This window comes from Poecilia mexicana, unplaced genomic scaffold (assembly GCF_051168715.1).
Source record: "Poecilia mexicana isolate PSO_F unplaced genomic scaffold, ASM5116871v1 scaffold_9, whole genome shotgun sequence".
Lineage (NCBI taxonomy): Eukaryota > Metazoa > Chordata > Actinopteri > Cyprinodontiformes > Poeciliidae > Poecilia > Poecilia mexicana.
In genome coordinates, this window is record NW_028263378.1 from 19,830,926 (window position 1) to 19,847,500 (window position 16,575).

At 42.2% G+C, this 16,575-nt stretch overlaps 1 protein-coding gene and 1 long non-coding RNA gene across 2 annotated transcripts in view; one reads left to right on the forward strand and one right to left on the reverse strand.

Moving 5' to 3' along the window:
* Window positions 1-972: 972 nt before the first annotated feature.
* Window positions 973-8,551, reverse strand: LOC106926856 (uncharacterized). The gene is made up of 2 exons (XR_001420167.2): window positions 8,435-8,551; window positions 973-3,320 (listed from the first exon to the last, which is right to left on the reverse strand). It is a non-coding gene; the product is annotated as an uncharacterized LOC106926856 (long non-coding RNA).
* Window positions 8,552-9,928: 1,377 nt separating this feature from the next.
* The window catches only part of nr2f1a (nuclear receptor subfamily 2, group F, member 1a), a 10,659-nt gene continuing 4,012 nt past the window's right edge, over window positions 9,929-16,575 (forward strand). The window contains exons 1-2 of the mRNA XM_015002007.2: window positions 9,929-11,953; window positions 13,399-13,926. Coding sequence (XP_014857493.1) covers window positions 11,521-11,953; window positions 13,399-13,926 — 961 coding nt within the window. The 5' untranslated portion in view covers window positions 9,929-11,520. The remainder of the gene's footprint in view (window positions 11,954-13,398; window positions 13,927-16,575) is intronic.

Here is a 16,575-nt window from a genome sequence, read left to right on the forward strand (position 1 = left end):
CATTCAGGGGTCGCTTTTACACGCTGAATAAGGGAGCAAAGGCAGGGAGGAGGAGAAGAGATTGGCGGATGGGTAGCTGGGTGCATGCTAGCTGAGGAAGAGGTGGGAGGGTTGGGGCGCAAACGGGGCAGAATCCCTTGGGGATAGGGGAAGACATCCATGACTCGGTAACAGTAGGACAACAGTGGGTGGTGGCGGCGAATTGAATGCTTCGGAGCCTTTTCTTTTGCACCCTTGAGCTCCCTGTGTACATACTGAGCAGGAGGAGGAAGAAAAGATGGTGTAAAAAACAATCAGCTGGACCAAACTACGGACATAGACAAGACTGTGATTACATAGAAATGCCTCTACATGTTCTTCACTTATTTTCTGTCCCCTGCTGGCTATTTTAATCATAGCAAGTTGTTTGCTGATGGTGAGAGATTTATAATTTAATCATTCTGGTATATCAGGCAGTAAAGTGGCTGCTCTTAGGACATTCCACCATTTCCTCTTGTATTTTTTTTTGCTATCGCATGTGTAGATGAACAATTCTCACTGTTTATGCCTTACACTGTGCATTGAGGTTAATCACAACGGCAAACTGGGTTCCAGGTGGTCCTGCTCACAGATGTGCCAGAAACTCACTGTCTTTCTACTCAAAAGGACCCCCCTCACCCTCAATCAGACCCCCAACAACCCCATACGCCACCACCGTCTTACTATCCGAATCAAAAACCTGCATGCGTGCTACTCAGATTCGCCATGGTGATGCCCCAGTGCGCAGCCAATTAGAGCTCAGATCTCGCTGTGTGATTGAGACATGTGATCAAGCTTTCCTGTGAGGAGACAGTTTTGTCCAGTCCAAAAGGCATGTGAAGCAGCTGTACCCTCCAATGAATCACAGAGCAGCCTACATCAAATGCGATCACAATTCAAGTGGGAGTAGAAACAGGGAGGGGGGGAAAAAAAACACACAAACACGTACATATATTGGTGGGTTTTTTAATTTTTTTTATTAGGATTACGTGCTGTGTGGAACTGCGTTCCAGTAACTGTTACATTACATCAATGTACAAGTTCAATAGCGTTACACCGTCTTACTGCATTGCATGTCCTTTCCGTCACTGGCTGCTCTGCTGACGTTCATAATTAGACAACTGCTTTCACAGTTATCACAGCAGTGGCTTGTAGCTGGAGCATTTGTAAAGGGTAGTTAGGCTTGTTACAGCAATTTCATTCAAAAAAATGTAGGATAAACAACAACCCACTTACCTTAACCAGCTCTCACTGGGGTAAGGTGGATAACTCCTCACATTCATCCTAAAGACACAGGTGGTTGCATTCTGTGTCAAGAAAATCAGAGAGAATAGTGGGTGGAGAGAGTGTGCGTGTGAGAGAGAGAGCGAGCGAGAGAAAAAAAGAGAGAGAAAGGAAAAGGGCTGAGATTAGGATGAGTAGGATGGCACAAGGAGAGGAAGTTTGAAGTGGGGACTGAAAGTGAAGCGGGGAGGGTGCAGGGAAGAGAACGGAAAGGACGGAAAAATGTGGGGATATTGCAGGAGAGCGGATGGTGTGAGGGAGGCAGAGTGAGAAATGTTGCCGGAAATGCTGGAGCCAGCAGCGTGTGTAAAAAAACCTCACAGCAACATTTCTCATCCTTGACATCACTGACAGTCTCTCCACACACACACACACACACGCGCGTGCGTGAGCACGTACACGCACGCACTCGTAGACACAACAGGGAGTGTGTTGTTAAAGTGCATAGTTGTAAAATTTCAACTCTTTAGCAGCATTTACTTCTCTCAGATCAAATGATTTCTCTGGTTTAATATAAAAAGGCACATGTTAAACTTATCCAATATCATCATTATTAGTTTTAAACTTAATTTGCTCCCGTTGCAGTTAAAGAGGAGATGGAGAGAGAGAGAGGGGTGAGTGATGTAAGGAGCAGGAGAAGGAGGACAGAAGATGGTTGTGGAATGTTTGCTGCTCTGCTCAGAGCTCAACCGTCTCATTTGTCAGGGTTTGACCCCGGCTCCAGGGTCAAAGGTCACAAGGAACATCTGAAGGAAAACTGACTTGGCTATCACACACACACACATGCACACGCACCTACACACATACACAAGACCCAAGTAAACACAGCAATGTGTAAGTGTCTATCTTTTGCTCTCACACATAATTCAAGATCGTCTGAGGTCCGTCTGCACAAATCATCAATAATGTCCATTCTCTGCTTGTTTTTCCTGATCTATTGCTATGGGGCTAAAGCAAACTGCAGTCTCTTACTTTGTGCAGTGGAATACCCCGAGTCATTTCCAGCCATAAAGCGTGAAATGAGTCCAATAATTTACATAACGAAAAAAATGAATGCAAAATTGTGAATCGGACTCAAAGAGAGGTGTTAAATCTTGAAATCAAGTGAGACTGATTTTAGCTCTTCCACTGCCCAATATATAATCAAGTTATTCTACCATTAACGTTCGATGATCAAACAGTATTCAAATAACAAGAAATCTGACTTTTCCCCCTGACTCATTAAAACTACCACAGGTATAAACTCACACCATTTTCACTCCATAAAGACGTCAACTTAAACCCTCCACGAAGAGGAACTTTTTGAGGTCTGATAGAAACAAAAAAAGTGGGAAATGTTTGATTATTTTTTAATTATTTGCTTTCTATTGGATTCAAAATTACTATCTCCATCAAGCAACACTATTCCTCTATGATCTGTCATAGAGAAAAATTGGAATACAAAAAAAATATATATTTTATTGGTAGATCAGAACAAATGGCCAAAGTTGAAATTCCGTATTGTCATAAAATCCTGATTGGTGCATTTCTAGAAGATATTAAGGAAATTTGTGTTGTTTTCATATCATGTCACTGATGTGCTTACAAGTAAAGGGCATAAACAAACTTTGTAAAGCTATTATTTAGCCACTGATTCTTTTAATCTTGTCACAGTTAAACCAGCAGAGTCCATGATAGGTTTTTACATTTGAATACCACTATCACTTCAAAACAATTTCATTTTGATTTCCTGCTATGAAAGTTGCTGACGTTAGATTCCCAGAAAAATCAAACCACACTCTTTTCCACATCTTAATTTTCAAAGAAGCCAACATAAAAATTGGGAATGGGATTTCTAAAGGGCAATAAGGAAGAATCAAATTTTAATCCTCAATTTATCCAGTACATAAACCCATATCCTGCTAAATAGGCACAAGCTCTTCCTAAAATCAAACAGCATTAAGGAAAACCCCATTCCAGCATCTCCGTCCTCCTTCGGCGTTTGTTCGGACGCCTCCTGCAGCTACAGCGCTGTGAGCCTGCGGGATGACAAACAAAGACAGGTTACAGAGAGCAAGGTTAGCTCTACCAAATCACTCACGCAAACTCTCTGCTTCATATTTCAAATTATAGGAAAGATATAGCAGGCAGTGACAACGTGGGTGGCCTGCTGCCGTGACCCACGTGAACACAGGACACCTGTGAGTCATATCATGTTAGGGCGACGGCTGACAGCCGCTGCACCTTGAACAATGAATGATGAAATTACTGCAGCTGAGTTATAGTGCAGCGTCTGTGAGTCACACTTAAAAAACAGTGTTTTAATTGTCACGTTTTTTGATCTCCAAAAGCAATCCTCCATGTTGCCTCAGATAATTTATTTATTTTTTTAAAAGCCAGGTTTTGCAAGGTGGCTGGTATTCATGCCTTTGAGATGCATCTTAAATGTTACACCTTTGTCATTCTTTGGCCAGAGACATCAAACAGGTGCAATGAATAATTTATCTTAAGAGTTTCACATTGATAAGGTCACAATCTGCCACGTCTGGACACTAAAGGCAGGCCGTCTTCACTTCCCTGACGTCTTAGACACACACGTGCCCCCACACCAACAAACACACTCGTTTTAAATGAAAAAAGTACAAAATCTCATGAGTACTGTGTCTGTGTGTGGGTGAGGAGTGGTGTTGTACATTTGAAAGAGTGGTTTCTTTAACCCTAGAAGTTGCTTAAATTAAAAACGAGCTGCTGCATTTATCATTTAATTTTATCCATTTTGTCTTTTTCAAAACAGGAAGTTTTTTCATTTATTGTTTTTTTTTTTCATGCATGAACACCTCCTTCATTCAAATTGCTGGTTGGGAGTTATGGTGGAGGAATTGCTTTTTGTTCACAACTAAATAGTTATACACTGCCAGGGCTGGCTCAAGGTTGTGTAAAACCCTCAACAGAATTTCATTAAGGGGTGAGGGGAGGGGTGCACCTCTATGAGCATATAAGCCACTTTTATCCCCTTTTATCTTCCCCATGTTTGCTCCTTTAAATAAAAATTAATGGATTAAAAACTTCTATAACATCCCCAACCCCATCAGAAGGCTGCCAAGTAGCTGCAAGTTTCATTTATATCTTCGGCCGGCTCAGTATACTGCATTGAAGTGTTTAGTCACTCCAAGCTGCAGCATGTTGACTGTTCAGCTACACTACCTTTCTAATTAAACCCCTGCTGTGTGTTGGTTTGGGGAATAAATGAGGGGAAATCAGTGCAGAATTATTGTAATGTCAGTCATTTGGTTGCAACAAGCAGAAAGTTCAAATAAAATGTGGCAAACTCTCATTTAGTACAGTCATACTTTTAAAGTTGGAAGTAAACTCATTGGGTTTAATAGTTGCTCATTTTCCTCTCACAATGAGCATTAATGTCCCCCTAACAATAAATAATTTTGATGACAGTAACAGGAAAACATACACACCTCCCATGCATTATGCATGACCCTCAACCCCTGAAGTTCACACACACACACACACACACACACACACACACACACACACACACATATATATATATATATATATATATATATATATATATATATATATATATATATATATATATATATATATATATATATATATATATATATATATATATATATATATATATATGCCTTAATCTATTTTTTTTAAATAATCGCGAACTTCTGAGCATTGTGAACATTGTTACGCTCTTGAGTGTCGGGGGGGCCAAATCTCTCTTCTGTCCCTGAACTATATTTCTTCGCTGTGTTGTCGAATAATGTGCGGATGGGATGAAAGGTAATCTGCGTGCAGAATTCCTGAAGCTCCCTTATCCTTGTTGAAGTTCTCAAGAATTCCACCTTTGCCCCGCGGTTTCCCTGAAATAAATTACTTTAAGGGTTAGATGCCTGCGCGCATGCAGCCTCCTTCTTTTTTTTTCTTCCTTTTTTTTCTTTTGCGACATTCCCCATCAACAGTGGATCGACGTGATGAAAACAGTTTCAGTATTTGCCTAAGATTATTTGAAACACTGTTTTGATCACTAAAGATAAACGATCGATGATGCATGATGATGATGAAGTAGTGCAAACTTCAAACCTTGCTTTCTGCAGTCGGTCTGATAAACCACTTTCTCCTCTCACTTTTCTGTTTGTTTCGCTTCAGCTGCTAGAAAGACAAGCACACACGCTGCTGAAAATCACCTCCCCCCCCCTTCTCTCTCTCTCTCTCTCTCTCTCTCTCTCTCTCTCTCTCTCTCTCTCTCTCTCTCTCTCTCTCTCTCTCTCTCTCTCTCCCACTCTCCTCACCCTCTACTTAAAGTTTGGTTTTTGGGGTGTACTACCAAATTACAGTGTTTGCACTTGTGGAACCACGAGGGTTACAGCTCTAATGGATTTATAATCTCCGTCTCTGGGACCATCCAAAGTAATTAGCACGCAGGGCTCTAAAAGAAATGATGGTTAGTGAGCAATAAAGCCAGAGCCCATTGCATAAACTGACAGTGGCTCTGACTTGGTTGAAACCTCAAACGTAATTGGGAGACTCGCTGTAGTTATTGTCTTCAATTATAGTGCGGGAAATAAATACTAAAGAAGTGTGGAAAATTTTTTTATCTGTTTCATCATAGACTTGTACCAATTATATGCACTAATTATAATGGAATACCAGAAATCGGCAGGTTTTCCCTCATACACAGTGGTATTTGTTTCTCGAAGTTTTAAACAAGTTTTCTGGTGCAGCTTTGCACAAACTGCACCAGAAAACTTCCAGTGAGGATTATAAGAGGGAAAGTATTTATTTGTTCATATTGAATTTAAAATGTTCAGCTCAAGAATATTTACTCTTTTTCTCCTTCAGTCAAGAGTCGTCAGATTTTTATGTGCTGAAAGTTTCTGAGCCACAGTTTTGGAAAATAAACACGAGACGAACTCTTCCTCCATCTTCAGACCAATCTGAACCCCCACATAAAATTCTGCGGATCAGATCTAGAAAAAAAAAAGAAAAGAAAAGAAGAAGAAGTCCGGTTTAATCTCTCTTTCGTCCACTAGAACACGATCTCTCTAAACTACAAAATTTCAATGTCAGACTGAAGAGGTAATAAAAAAAATGTTTGTATTGCAAATGTACAATATAAATTGTCGTGTGTTTAGAGTCTTTATGTTTTATTTGCAGGTAGAGGATTGGATCGTGCTTGCAAGGCTGCAGTGAAAAAAATAGCATAAATAAATTTTAGTTCCTATTTGAAAGTCATTAGTAATGTCATTTAATGGGAGATCTATTTCGACTTAATTACAAAAGTAAATCTCATACCTGATATAGCTCTGATCGATTTGCTAATATGCCGAATTGGGAAAAGTAATTATGCTAAATGTTTTTTTCATAAATTATTGTCAAGACGAGACCTTTGCCTTAGTAACCTTTCTTTATTAATTATTATTGATATTGGAATTATAATCGTCCATTTCTGTGTTTTTATGTTGTTGATCTTTGACCTCGGGAATTATCTAATAAGTTACTAAATAAAAATAAATAGCACGTACAATCTTGTCATTGTTTTCTCAGATTGTTCCCTTTTACTGAAATAACCTGCCCGCAAACTTTTTCCAAACATTGCAGAATCGCAGTGTGAAGTCATAAAACAGGCTGCAACTTCTGCTCAGTTCAAACATACAGTCAGAATCAAATTGCACACATAAAGGTGTGTGTTAGTTATTGTGTGATTTTTTAAATTATTATTATATATATCTTGCAGGTGGTAAAGGGACAGGAGACGGTTGCATCCGAAGGCCCTCGGATGAGGGAAATCACCCTCTAAGCCCACACAATGTCTTATTGACTGTAGCTTTGGTTGGAACCCTGATGTGATTACACACGATCAATAATAAACCTACCCCTCAACCATTTATAAATCTCTGCATCAGTTTGAGACGCTATAAAGCCTGTTCTTGTTGTCATCTGTTCTTTTATTTTGGGGGAAGGTGGTAGAAAGGGGTGCGGGGAGCTTGGGGGGCGGAGGGGTCTTGCACTTGTGACCTCAGTGTTTTCCCAACTGTTTGTGTTGCCTTGCTCGGTGATTTCTGTATTTGGTGGGAGCTTTTAAACATATTGATTCCGGATTTAGCCACAGTCCAATGTGCTTCCCGTATAAATGTTTAATTAAGATCATTTGACAAAACTGTTATATGCAGTCATGCAAGCTATTCTGGTGCATTTAATTATATGTAAATCAACAACAACAACAACAACAACAACAACAACAAAATTACTGCAAAGTAAAATTCCAGCTCCTCACTATACAGGCTTTTGCATCAGCGACAGAGATGACGTGCTTAATAATAGGATTGATTTATTACGACTTTACTACTTTTCACCGGATCAGACGCTTTTATTTGCATCATGATCGGGTTAAAACTTCGAAAGACAAACATGAGAATTAAATTTTCACATTCAAAATACTAAATTATGGATGCTTCCGTGCGGAGGGATCAAGTTAAATGTTAATCAGTTAAGTTCTCGGACAAAGTTATCCTGGTCTGTTTTCACACCAAAAATGCTTACAATTTCACACCAAATTGTAAATATCGCCGCACCGCATGAGGGTTTTTACGTCCACGTTTTAATTCTGCTCTCCACGTTGCTTGGTTCACCATTCGCAGCTGAACGGGCAGTAAAGGATGAGCACCGACTGATCAGCCTTTTAATTCGGTGACACTATCGCAGAGACAAACGGACGGCTATCGATCTTTTCATTATGTGTTCGAGCAACAAATAGGCTCGTGTATGCGTGAGCGGGACGGGAGCGAGACGAGAGAGGCTCCCGTGTCCCGTTGCAGAATACAGCCGAGCTTTAACAGCTTCTCTGCACTGTCTCATCCGCAGGGGAAAACGACGCAAAAGGATGTGGATAAACAGCGGCGGCGTGCATAGAAAGGGAGAGAGAGAGAAAAAAAGAAAAATATTCTGCTTTGCGCTAAGTTGAAAAGTTGCGACTCTTTCTTTGGCGTGCGCCGACAATAAAGTGGCGCGACTCGGAGAATTCATCCCGGCGTTCAGTTCCACGCGTGTGCAGCCAGAGTTACGCAGAAGTCAGAAATAAACAACAGGAGAAGAAGAAGAAGAAGAAAAAAGTGCTACTCACCTTCTCTGTGACTGCACAGCAGCCGCTCCTGTACCGGTGCTTCATCTCCTTCTTCCAACATCCCACCCGTCCACTTTCTCCACATGCAGGTTTCTATCAGAGCCTCTCTAATATATCTACCCCGCTTCCTATTCGCTTCCCCCTCTCACTCTTTTTCTCTCTTCTCTCTCCTCTTCTTCCCTCATGCGGACCCCCATTCTTTTACCAAAATGTGCGGAGTTAAATCTTAATGATACACCAAAGGGGGAAGAAAGGGGGCAAAAAATGCATTGTCCGATTTAATCTTATTGGTTTCACCTTTTCAGAGTGCTGGAGACATGGCCGGAGAGTTTCCATGGTGTGTGTCCGAGACAGGGACGGGGAGAGAGAGCTCTCTTATTGAATACTTAAAAAACAAGCCATCCCTCCTGAATGCGCATTCAAACAGAGGCACTTACATATTAACGCTATGTTATATCTTCTTATATCTCTGTTTGAGTCTAGACGTGCCTATGCGTGCTTTGTTGTATTAAAGTACTTTTATGTCTTTGAGTGCTGGATTATTATTTCCTAAGCTTTTGAGTAAAATTGGAATTTTTTTTGTCTTTGTTTTATATAAACAGAGCGTAATTTTAATTAGGAAGCACTGTTTAAACATTAATTATGACTCATGATACTCTAATCAATGCATGTTTATGTTTTCTTAATAATTTATTAATGTCGTCCGATATCTTTAACCTGCGAAATTGACTTTTTACGAACTACAAAAGTACACAAGACAATTCTACGCACGTTCGAGCTTTTTAATTATTATTTAAGATCTATTTAAGCGCTTAAAAATGCAAGTTTGATGGCTTGCACGTTGGGGGTGTTATGGGGATGTAATTGCACAACGTACGCTAGATGGCAGCGCGATCCAGACATTTTTGAGTCTGAGAAGCCTGCAGGAACACTGATGCATAAAAGCTGGAATCTCCGTGCAAATTCCCCGTAACTTCGCTCGATTTTGAATTAATGTCATTATTAACACATTAAAAAAAAAACTACTCCTATTGAAGTGTTTGTGCGACTGTGAGATGTTGGCGATTGTTAAACGTCGCTCCGAATTTCAAGAGATTCCCCGCATCTGAAAAGGCTTCCAGCATAACGGCGGCGTGGTTTGCGCATCATTCTGCACAGTGATATTTTTCCTAAACTGCTCTTAAACTAAATTTTAAGTTTTAATGAGCGAAACTGGTGCCGATTACAGACGATGCTGTACCGCAATGCGCATGGCAAGGACAAAAAACAGCGTGTGAAAATATTAATCCGCTCCCAACAGCAGAGACCCCCGTTAGTTTAATAATAAAGATAACAGTCCGAGACAAGGCATTCTGAAACTTTAAGGGGGGGAAAAAATCTGAGTCAGAATCCCCCCTTTTGGTCGCAGCGCACAGCTTTTGGTTTTATTTGTCGTGCTTAAAAGCTTTGTCCCCCACCTCCTCTCTCTCTCTCTCTCTCTCTCTCTCTCTCTCTCTCTCTCTCTTGCCTTTAACCCGCTTTTTTTCGCTATTCTATCCAGGGTTTCTTCCTCTTTTTGGTGACAATAGACGGCCCATACTAATCAGGTTTCAAAGTAAATAGCAGCGCGGGGCGAGCTCAATGTAAATTGTGCCTGTCAGAGCCCCCCCACTCTCCTCCCAAGCCCCCTCCAGTCGTAGAACCCTACACTGTAAAAAATATCCGCCCTCAGACAGGCAGCCGGTTCAGCACCGGCGCCGGAAAATCCTGGCTGTGTACACAGACGGACCGGGTCGGCGGGTTGGATCTTGCGTCTTCGACTGCTGTTCGATCCGCCGTTGTGAATTTCCGGACTCTTGCCAATTTCTACGGGAATGTCTCTGATTCGAGACACTTTCCTGGCAACCTTATTTTAACCGCTTGTAGCGAGAGCGGAAAACAGGCAGAATACTGCAGAATGAGCGTGTTATTTCCCCGATAAACGGATAGAAAATATAACAATTTTGCGATCCAATAGCAGAGCGGGGGACTTATCTAGATGGACATTTTTTGTAGCGCCCTAACGGAGGGGGGACTCTAACCAATGGAGAGAAAGAGAGGGCTTGGCTATAACCTTAGCCTCCCATTTTCTCTCTCCCTCTATCCCCCCCTCCTCTCCTCCTCCTCTATGCAGGGCTCTGGCCAGTCAGTCCTCTTTGATTATCAGTCTCCAGCAGCCCCTCTCTTGGCTCCTTGACATGAGCACCATATAAGGCGCAGCGATCTCCATAGAAACGTGTCAGTTTCAATAGTAGTGTCAAAGTTCACTATATACAGACATTCGCGCAGATCCCCCGTTTCGGAAACATTGCTCTGCTGGTCCTCTCGTTTAAGCGCATTCATTTTTTGGGGGTCTCTCCTTCTTCTTCTTCTTGCATATCCTATTAGTACTAGTTGGTGTTTTTCCTCTTTTTTCTTTTTTTTCCTCAGTCTTTTTTCTCTTCGTATCTCCGTTCCTCCTCGCTGGAGAGAGGTGAAACTATACATGGGTACTTCATTCGGCGACGCGGTTCTCCTTCGCAGCTGGGCGAGATGATGAGGTTTATTTAAGAATATAGATGTAAAAAGCCCAGCTCTTCAGTTTTTTTTTCCTCCTCCTCCTCCTCATATACGACGAAGACGGGAGTGTAAAGGAGCAAGGGGAAGAAAGGAGAAAGGAATTTATCTCCGCAGCACTTTGGATCGCGTCTTTCCAGCGAAAAGGTTTTGGTGTTTTTTTTTTTGTTTTTTTTACTCGCTCCTGCCTTTCTTTTGTGGCTATTATTTTTTTTATCTGACTGCAATTTTTACGTCTGGACTCGGGTTTTCCTACAAGATTAGGGATTCCTGAATGGCTGACTGCAATTTACCTTGGAACTGGCCTCCCGATACTTGCATATCCTGATCGGGTGCCTCCTGATTTTTGAATGTATTGATCGCGTTTGCTCCCGTTCTTACCCCCCATATGAGATTGCGTGCTCCGATTTGACTTTGCACTGTCCCGTCTTTTGAGATTTTTTTTCTTCCTCCTCTACGCTCCATAAACATCGGCGATCATTTCGCTTTACAGCACTTTCCGGGGCCGAGATATGGCAATGGTAGTTAGCGTCTGGCGAGATCCGCAGGAAGACGTGGCCGGAGGACCTCCGAGCGGCCCCAACCCAGCAGCGCAGCCGGCGAGGGAGCAGCAGCAGGCGGCGTCGGCGGCGCCGCACACTCCGCAGACCCCCAGTCAGCCGGGACCCCCGTCCACGCCGGGGACCGCTGGGGACAAGGGGAGCCAGAATTCCGGACAGAGCCAGCAGCATATTGAATGTGTGGTTTGCGGGGACAAATCGAGCGGCAAACACTACGGCCAGTTCACCTGCGAGGGATGCAAAAGTTTCTTCAAGAGGAGTGTACGCAGGAACTTAACGTACTCATGTCGTGCCAATAGGAACTGTCCCATTGACCAGCACCATCGAAACCAGTGCCAATACTGCCGGCTGAAGAAGTGCTTAAAAGTGGGGATGCGGCGGGAAGGTGAATATATGTTTTAAAGCCCCACTCATGATTACGCATCCTAGTATAGCAGCAGCAGTGCGAGGGCTGCCATGTTGCATTAAGGTCACAGGCTTTATAGCTGGGCATATACCTACTACAGCAGACTTCATCCTTGTTTTGTTTTTTATTTATATATATATATTTTTTTTTTCGAGATGTTTGCATAAATGGTTTGCGTTTTCGTCTTTTGCGTGAGGGAGTAAAAGGCCAGTGCAGCCACGGCAGTTACATGCTTGTGAATGCAAGTCGCCTGAACAAAGCGGCTGCTCTTGTTAACCTCCTTTTTTTATTTGTTTTGGTTTTTCTTGCAGTCTAAACTGCATCGTTTTCTTGCAAATCTACATTACATAGAGACAAACCGTAGAATAGTGAGTGTGTGTGTATATAATTGCGAGCATTTATGTCACCCTTTGAGTGTGTGTGTGTGTGTGTGTGTGTGTGTGCGTGTGAGGCTAATAGTCCCATTCCTTACAGTCTCTTAAGTAATCTTACTAATTTATAATTGCACAACAGGATTTATAAGTGGAATGTGTGTGTATAACTGTAAAAAAAATAAAACGAGTACACAACAAAGCCACTTCTCTGTGCTGACTAGACAGCTCAGACACACTGAATCACGTCGTTCAAGTTTTTCATGCCTCATTGTTTTTGCTTGCTTTGCATTGGAGGCCATGCAACTTTCCTTTCTGTGACAAGTGTTTGGCTTTTCCCAAATTGATGAGGACACCCTCCCACGTTTAAGTTGCATGTTATTCAACGTGCACACCACGGTTCCCTGTGTATTAATAATTTATTTGAAATATTACGCACTAGCTAAATTCCCTCCTTATTCCCAGCTGACCTCTTGACTCAGACAAAACGTGGAATTATGGGTGAATTTAATAACAATTGTCCAACACATTTAGGTCCTGATTGCCTACAATTAGCAATTGTTCAAATAACCTAAATTCATGAATTATAAATAAATAGAACGTAGACGATTAAGCCTTAAAATATTCATAATAGCCTAGTTGTTCTAAATGAAAACATGGACGTGTTTGTGTGTGTGTGTGTGTGTGTGTGTGTGTGTGTGTGTGTGTGTGTGTGTGTGTGTGTGTGTGTGTGTGTGCGTGTGTGCGTGTGTGTGTGAGTAAATGTATTTGCGCATGCACAGGAGCCAGCTGTAAAGCCTGTATCCTTAAATTACAAATTCAGGGTGAAGATCGAGTGATATAACACATCTGTTTCCATGAAATATCTGTGTTGCTGATGGGATTTTTTATTTATTTACTTATTTTGCTTTAAAATCTGATTATATTTTTAAAACGCGTACTGTTTTGCTTTTTTTAATTGCATGCTATTTTTGATAAAAAGAAGCACCACTAGTGCACAATGTTTATCAGTCCTGGATGCACATTTCCTCTTTTTCTCTTTCTTTTTGTCAGCGGTTCAGCGAGGAAGAATGCCTCCAACCCAACCCAACCCAGGCCAGTACGCGCTGACGAACGGGGACCCCCTGAACGGCCACTGCTATCTGTCCGGATACATCTCGTTACTGCTGCGGGCTGAGCCTTACCCGACCTCCCGGTACGGGAGCCAGTGCATGCAGCCCAACAACATCATGGGCATCGAGAACATCTGCGAGCTGGCGGCTCGCTTACTTTTCAGCGCCGTGGAGTGGGCGAGGAACATCCCCTTCTTCCCTGACCTGCAGATCACCGACCAGGTGTCCCTTCTCCGGCTGACATGGAGCGAGTTGTTTGTGCTTAACGCGGCTCAGTGCTCCATGCCTCTTCATGTGGCCCCTCTGCTCGCCGCGGCAGGCCTGCACGCCTCGCCGATGTCTGCGGACCGCGTCGTGGCTTTCATGGATCACATCCGGATCTTCCAGGAGCAAGTGGAGAAGCTCAAGACCCTGCACGTAGACTCGGCGGAGTACAGCTGCCTCAAAGCCATCGTGCTTTTCACATCAGGTGGGTTGTCCACATCATCGCCTCGCAGACGCACACGCACACACTAAAACGCAGATGGACGTGTTTATAAAGAAACGAGGCCTGGTTCTGGTACTCACACGCATGCAGAAGCTCGGTTGCATCAGGAACATGGCTGTCAGGCGGCAGCTTAGTGCTAGAGATGTTTGTGTGGCCGATGAAAGAGCCATTTTGTCAACAGCTTGCTTGATATCCACTGACATGCATTCCCATGTCAGCTGTAGCCGCAGCATAAGACGTGTAAACAAACCCAGATTGAGTAAGTGTATCAAGTTTTTAAGTTGAAAGCCCCTTTAAATCTGAGATTAGGTGCAATCGCAAGAAATGAAATATATAATTTTTGGTGGGGTCTAAACAATCCTCCCCCCCACCCCCACCCCTTCCCACCCCCCTCCGAACATGTCTGAACCGAAGCCGAGCCTGCCCGGGTTCACATACGCATTTTGGAACAGGTGTCAAATAATTGAGCGTAAAGATGAAATAGTCTCTGTCAGTGGGTGATTTATGACAGCTGATGCGTTTATGAGCGTGGCTGCGCGCTTTTATCCGTGTTTTTTTCCTGCGCAAACACATGTCTTCGGGGGCAGGAAATAATCCCTAACAGACTGAGATCAAAAAAGAAAGACGAAGAAGAAGTCTGATGGAAGTTGACTCGCACATGAGTGCACATGGAGCTGCGCTTAATAACACAAGTTATTAGTAGATTAATCTTAGCTGACCCATTAATTTTCTTACTTACTGAGGATAGTTTCTGCGTCGCGCAGCTTTGAAAAGTAATCAGCGGCACTTTTCAAAAGTAACCTACATTGTTGATAGCTTAATTGATGCCTGGCTGGGGTGTGGGGTCCCTAAATGTCCCTATTTACTCTCAGCTGCATAATTTGGATTCTAGTTTGGAATTAGTTGTGTGCGCCTGGTGCTTTTGTGGGCCTGCTATATCTGGTGATGAAGGAGGGAAGAAGATGAGCGTCTAAGCTACTTCTAGAGTTTGCTTAAAGTTTTGACCTAACTTTTATCCCCTTTTGCAAAGAAACTGAAGCAAGAATTGCATAAGCTTTCGCTGGACACGATCATGATGAATACTTTGTTTTACTTTTTTTAAAATTTGGGTTAATCGCAAAATAATTGTCTTTTCCAATATTCTTGCAGAAGAAGACGCCCTTTGAGCAAATTTAAATAGTTTTAAGTGAAACTTAATTTTCTTAAGAATAAAGAAACACAGTAAGCCTACTTTATATTATATTATATTATATTATATTATATTATATTATATTATATTATATTATATTATATTATATTATGAAACCCCATCATTTTACACAGTTTTAAAAATAACACAGCTTGTTCATAATTAGCTACGTTTAATTTGGAGCTAAATGATCCCAACTTTAATTATTTATTTATTTTTGCCAACTAAGCTTCCAAATTTAAATTTAGAAATGACATTATTCTCTAAACGACTTGTAGCATTCAGGTTTTGTATTTTATAGACATGTGTTTTGTCACGGTAATTTTTCAATGTTTTATTTATTTATCATCAGTTCTAGACAGTGTAGGCTAATTAATATCCAACATGTTCAGTTTGAAGTCAGTTCCGACGCACATAATTCGTAATTCTAATTTAAGTGTCAGTCTTGCTGTGATTCTACTTTTTTTTTTTTTTTCAGGGACATTTTTTGCTTTGTTTACATTTAGCTTGACCATCTTGCAATTATAACCATTTGCAGAAGAAGAAGAAAAACATACACAGATCCAGCTCAGATTACCCCAGAGAAACTGCAAGCACGCACACACACACACACACACACACGTACACGCAACACTAAGACATTGCCGTCCCCCATGTTTTCTAACAGATCATTTAGTTAGTGTGATGGGCTACAAAACTGGGGTGCGCTATAGAAAGTCACGTGGCGCTTCGCCAATTTCAGTGTGGATTTGTTTGCCTTTAATAACACAGCAGCCTTGTCAGCATTTGATGCATAAATAAGGGGTGGTCAGGGTAAACTACTTCTCCCCCACAAATCTGGATCATTGTTCCGCGCCAACTCCTCGTGCAGCAACGTGTGTGTGTGTGTGTGTGTGTGTGTGTGTGTGTGTGTATATGCACCATGGTGCTGAGTTCTACAGAACCGGTCGTTTGGATCTGGAGGCTATCCTTCCCAGCCCGTTGAGGCTTGTGGGGCGCATTGACAGGGAGGCCTCGTGGAGAGCTGTGGGGTGTCTTTAACCAGCCTTCTCCCCAAATGTATGCGTTCAGCTGCAGTGCTTTGAACTTTCTTGCTCGTCTTACTTTGAAAATTCGGCATTAAGACCTTGCATGTTTTCCGTCAAATATAATTCATTTAAACAGCATCGATCGGTGCCGGTTTTGAACAGACACTCAGAACAATTTGCATACACGGGGGCTCTGAGTGGCCGGATGAGGTCACAGTAAATCACAGCAAGATCTCTGTGTTGCCCTCGGGTTCATGAGGTTATTGTGTCTAGGCCATAGTGAGTTATAGTGAGAAATTAAGAATGGTCCCAAAAAGCCTCTGTTTAGCCGCTTATAGTGTTGAGTGCCTGGAAGCTGAAGCTGCCTTTCATGTGCAGCTTCTACAAAAGCAGCGCTCAATACAAAAACAGCTT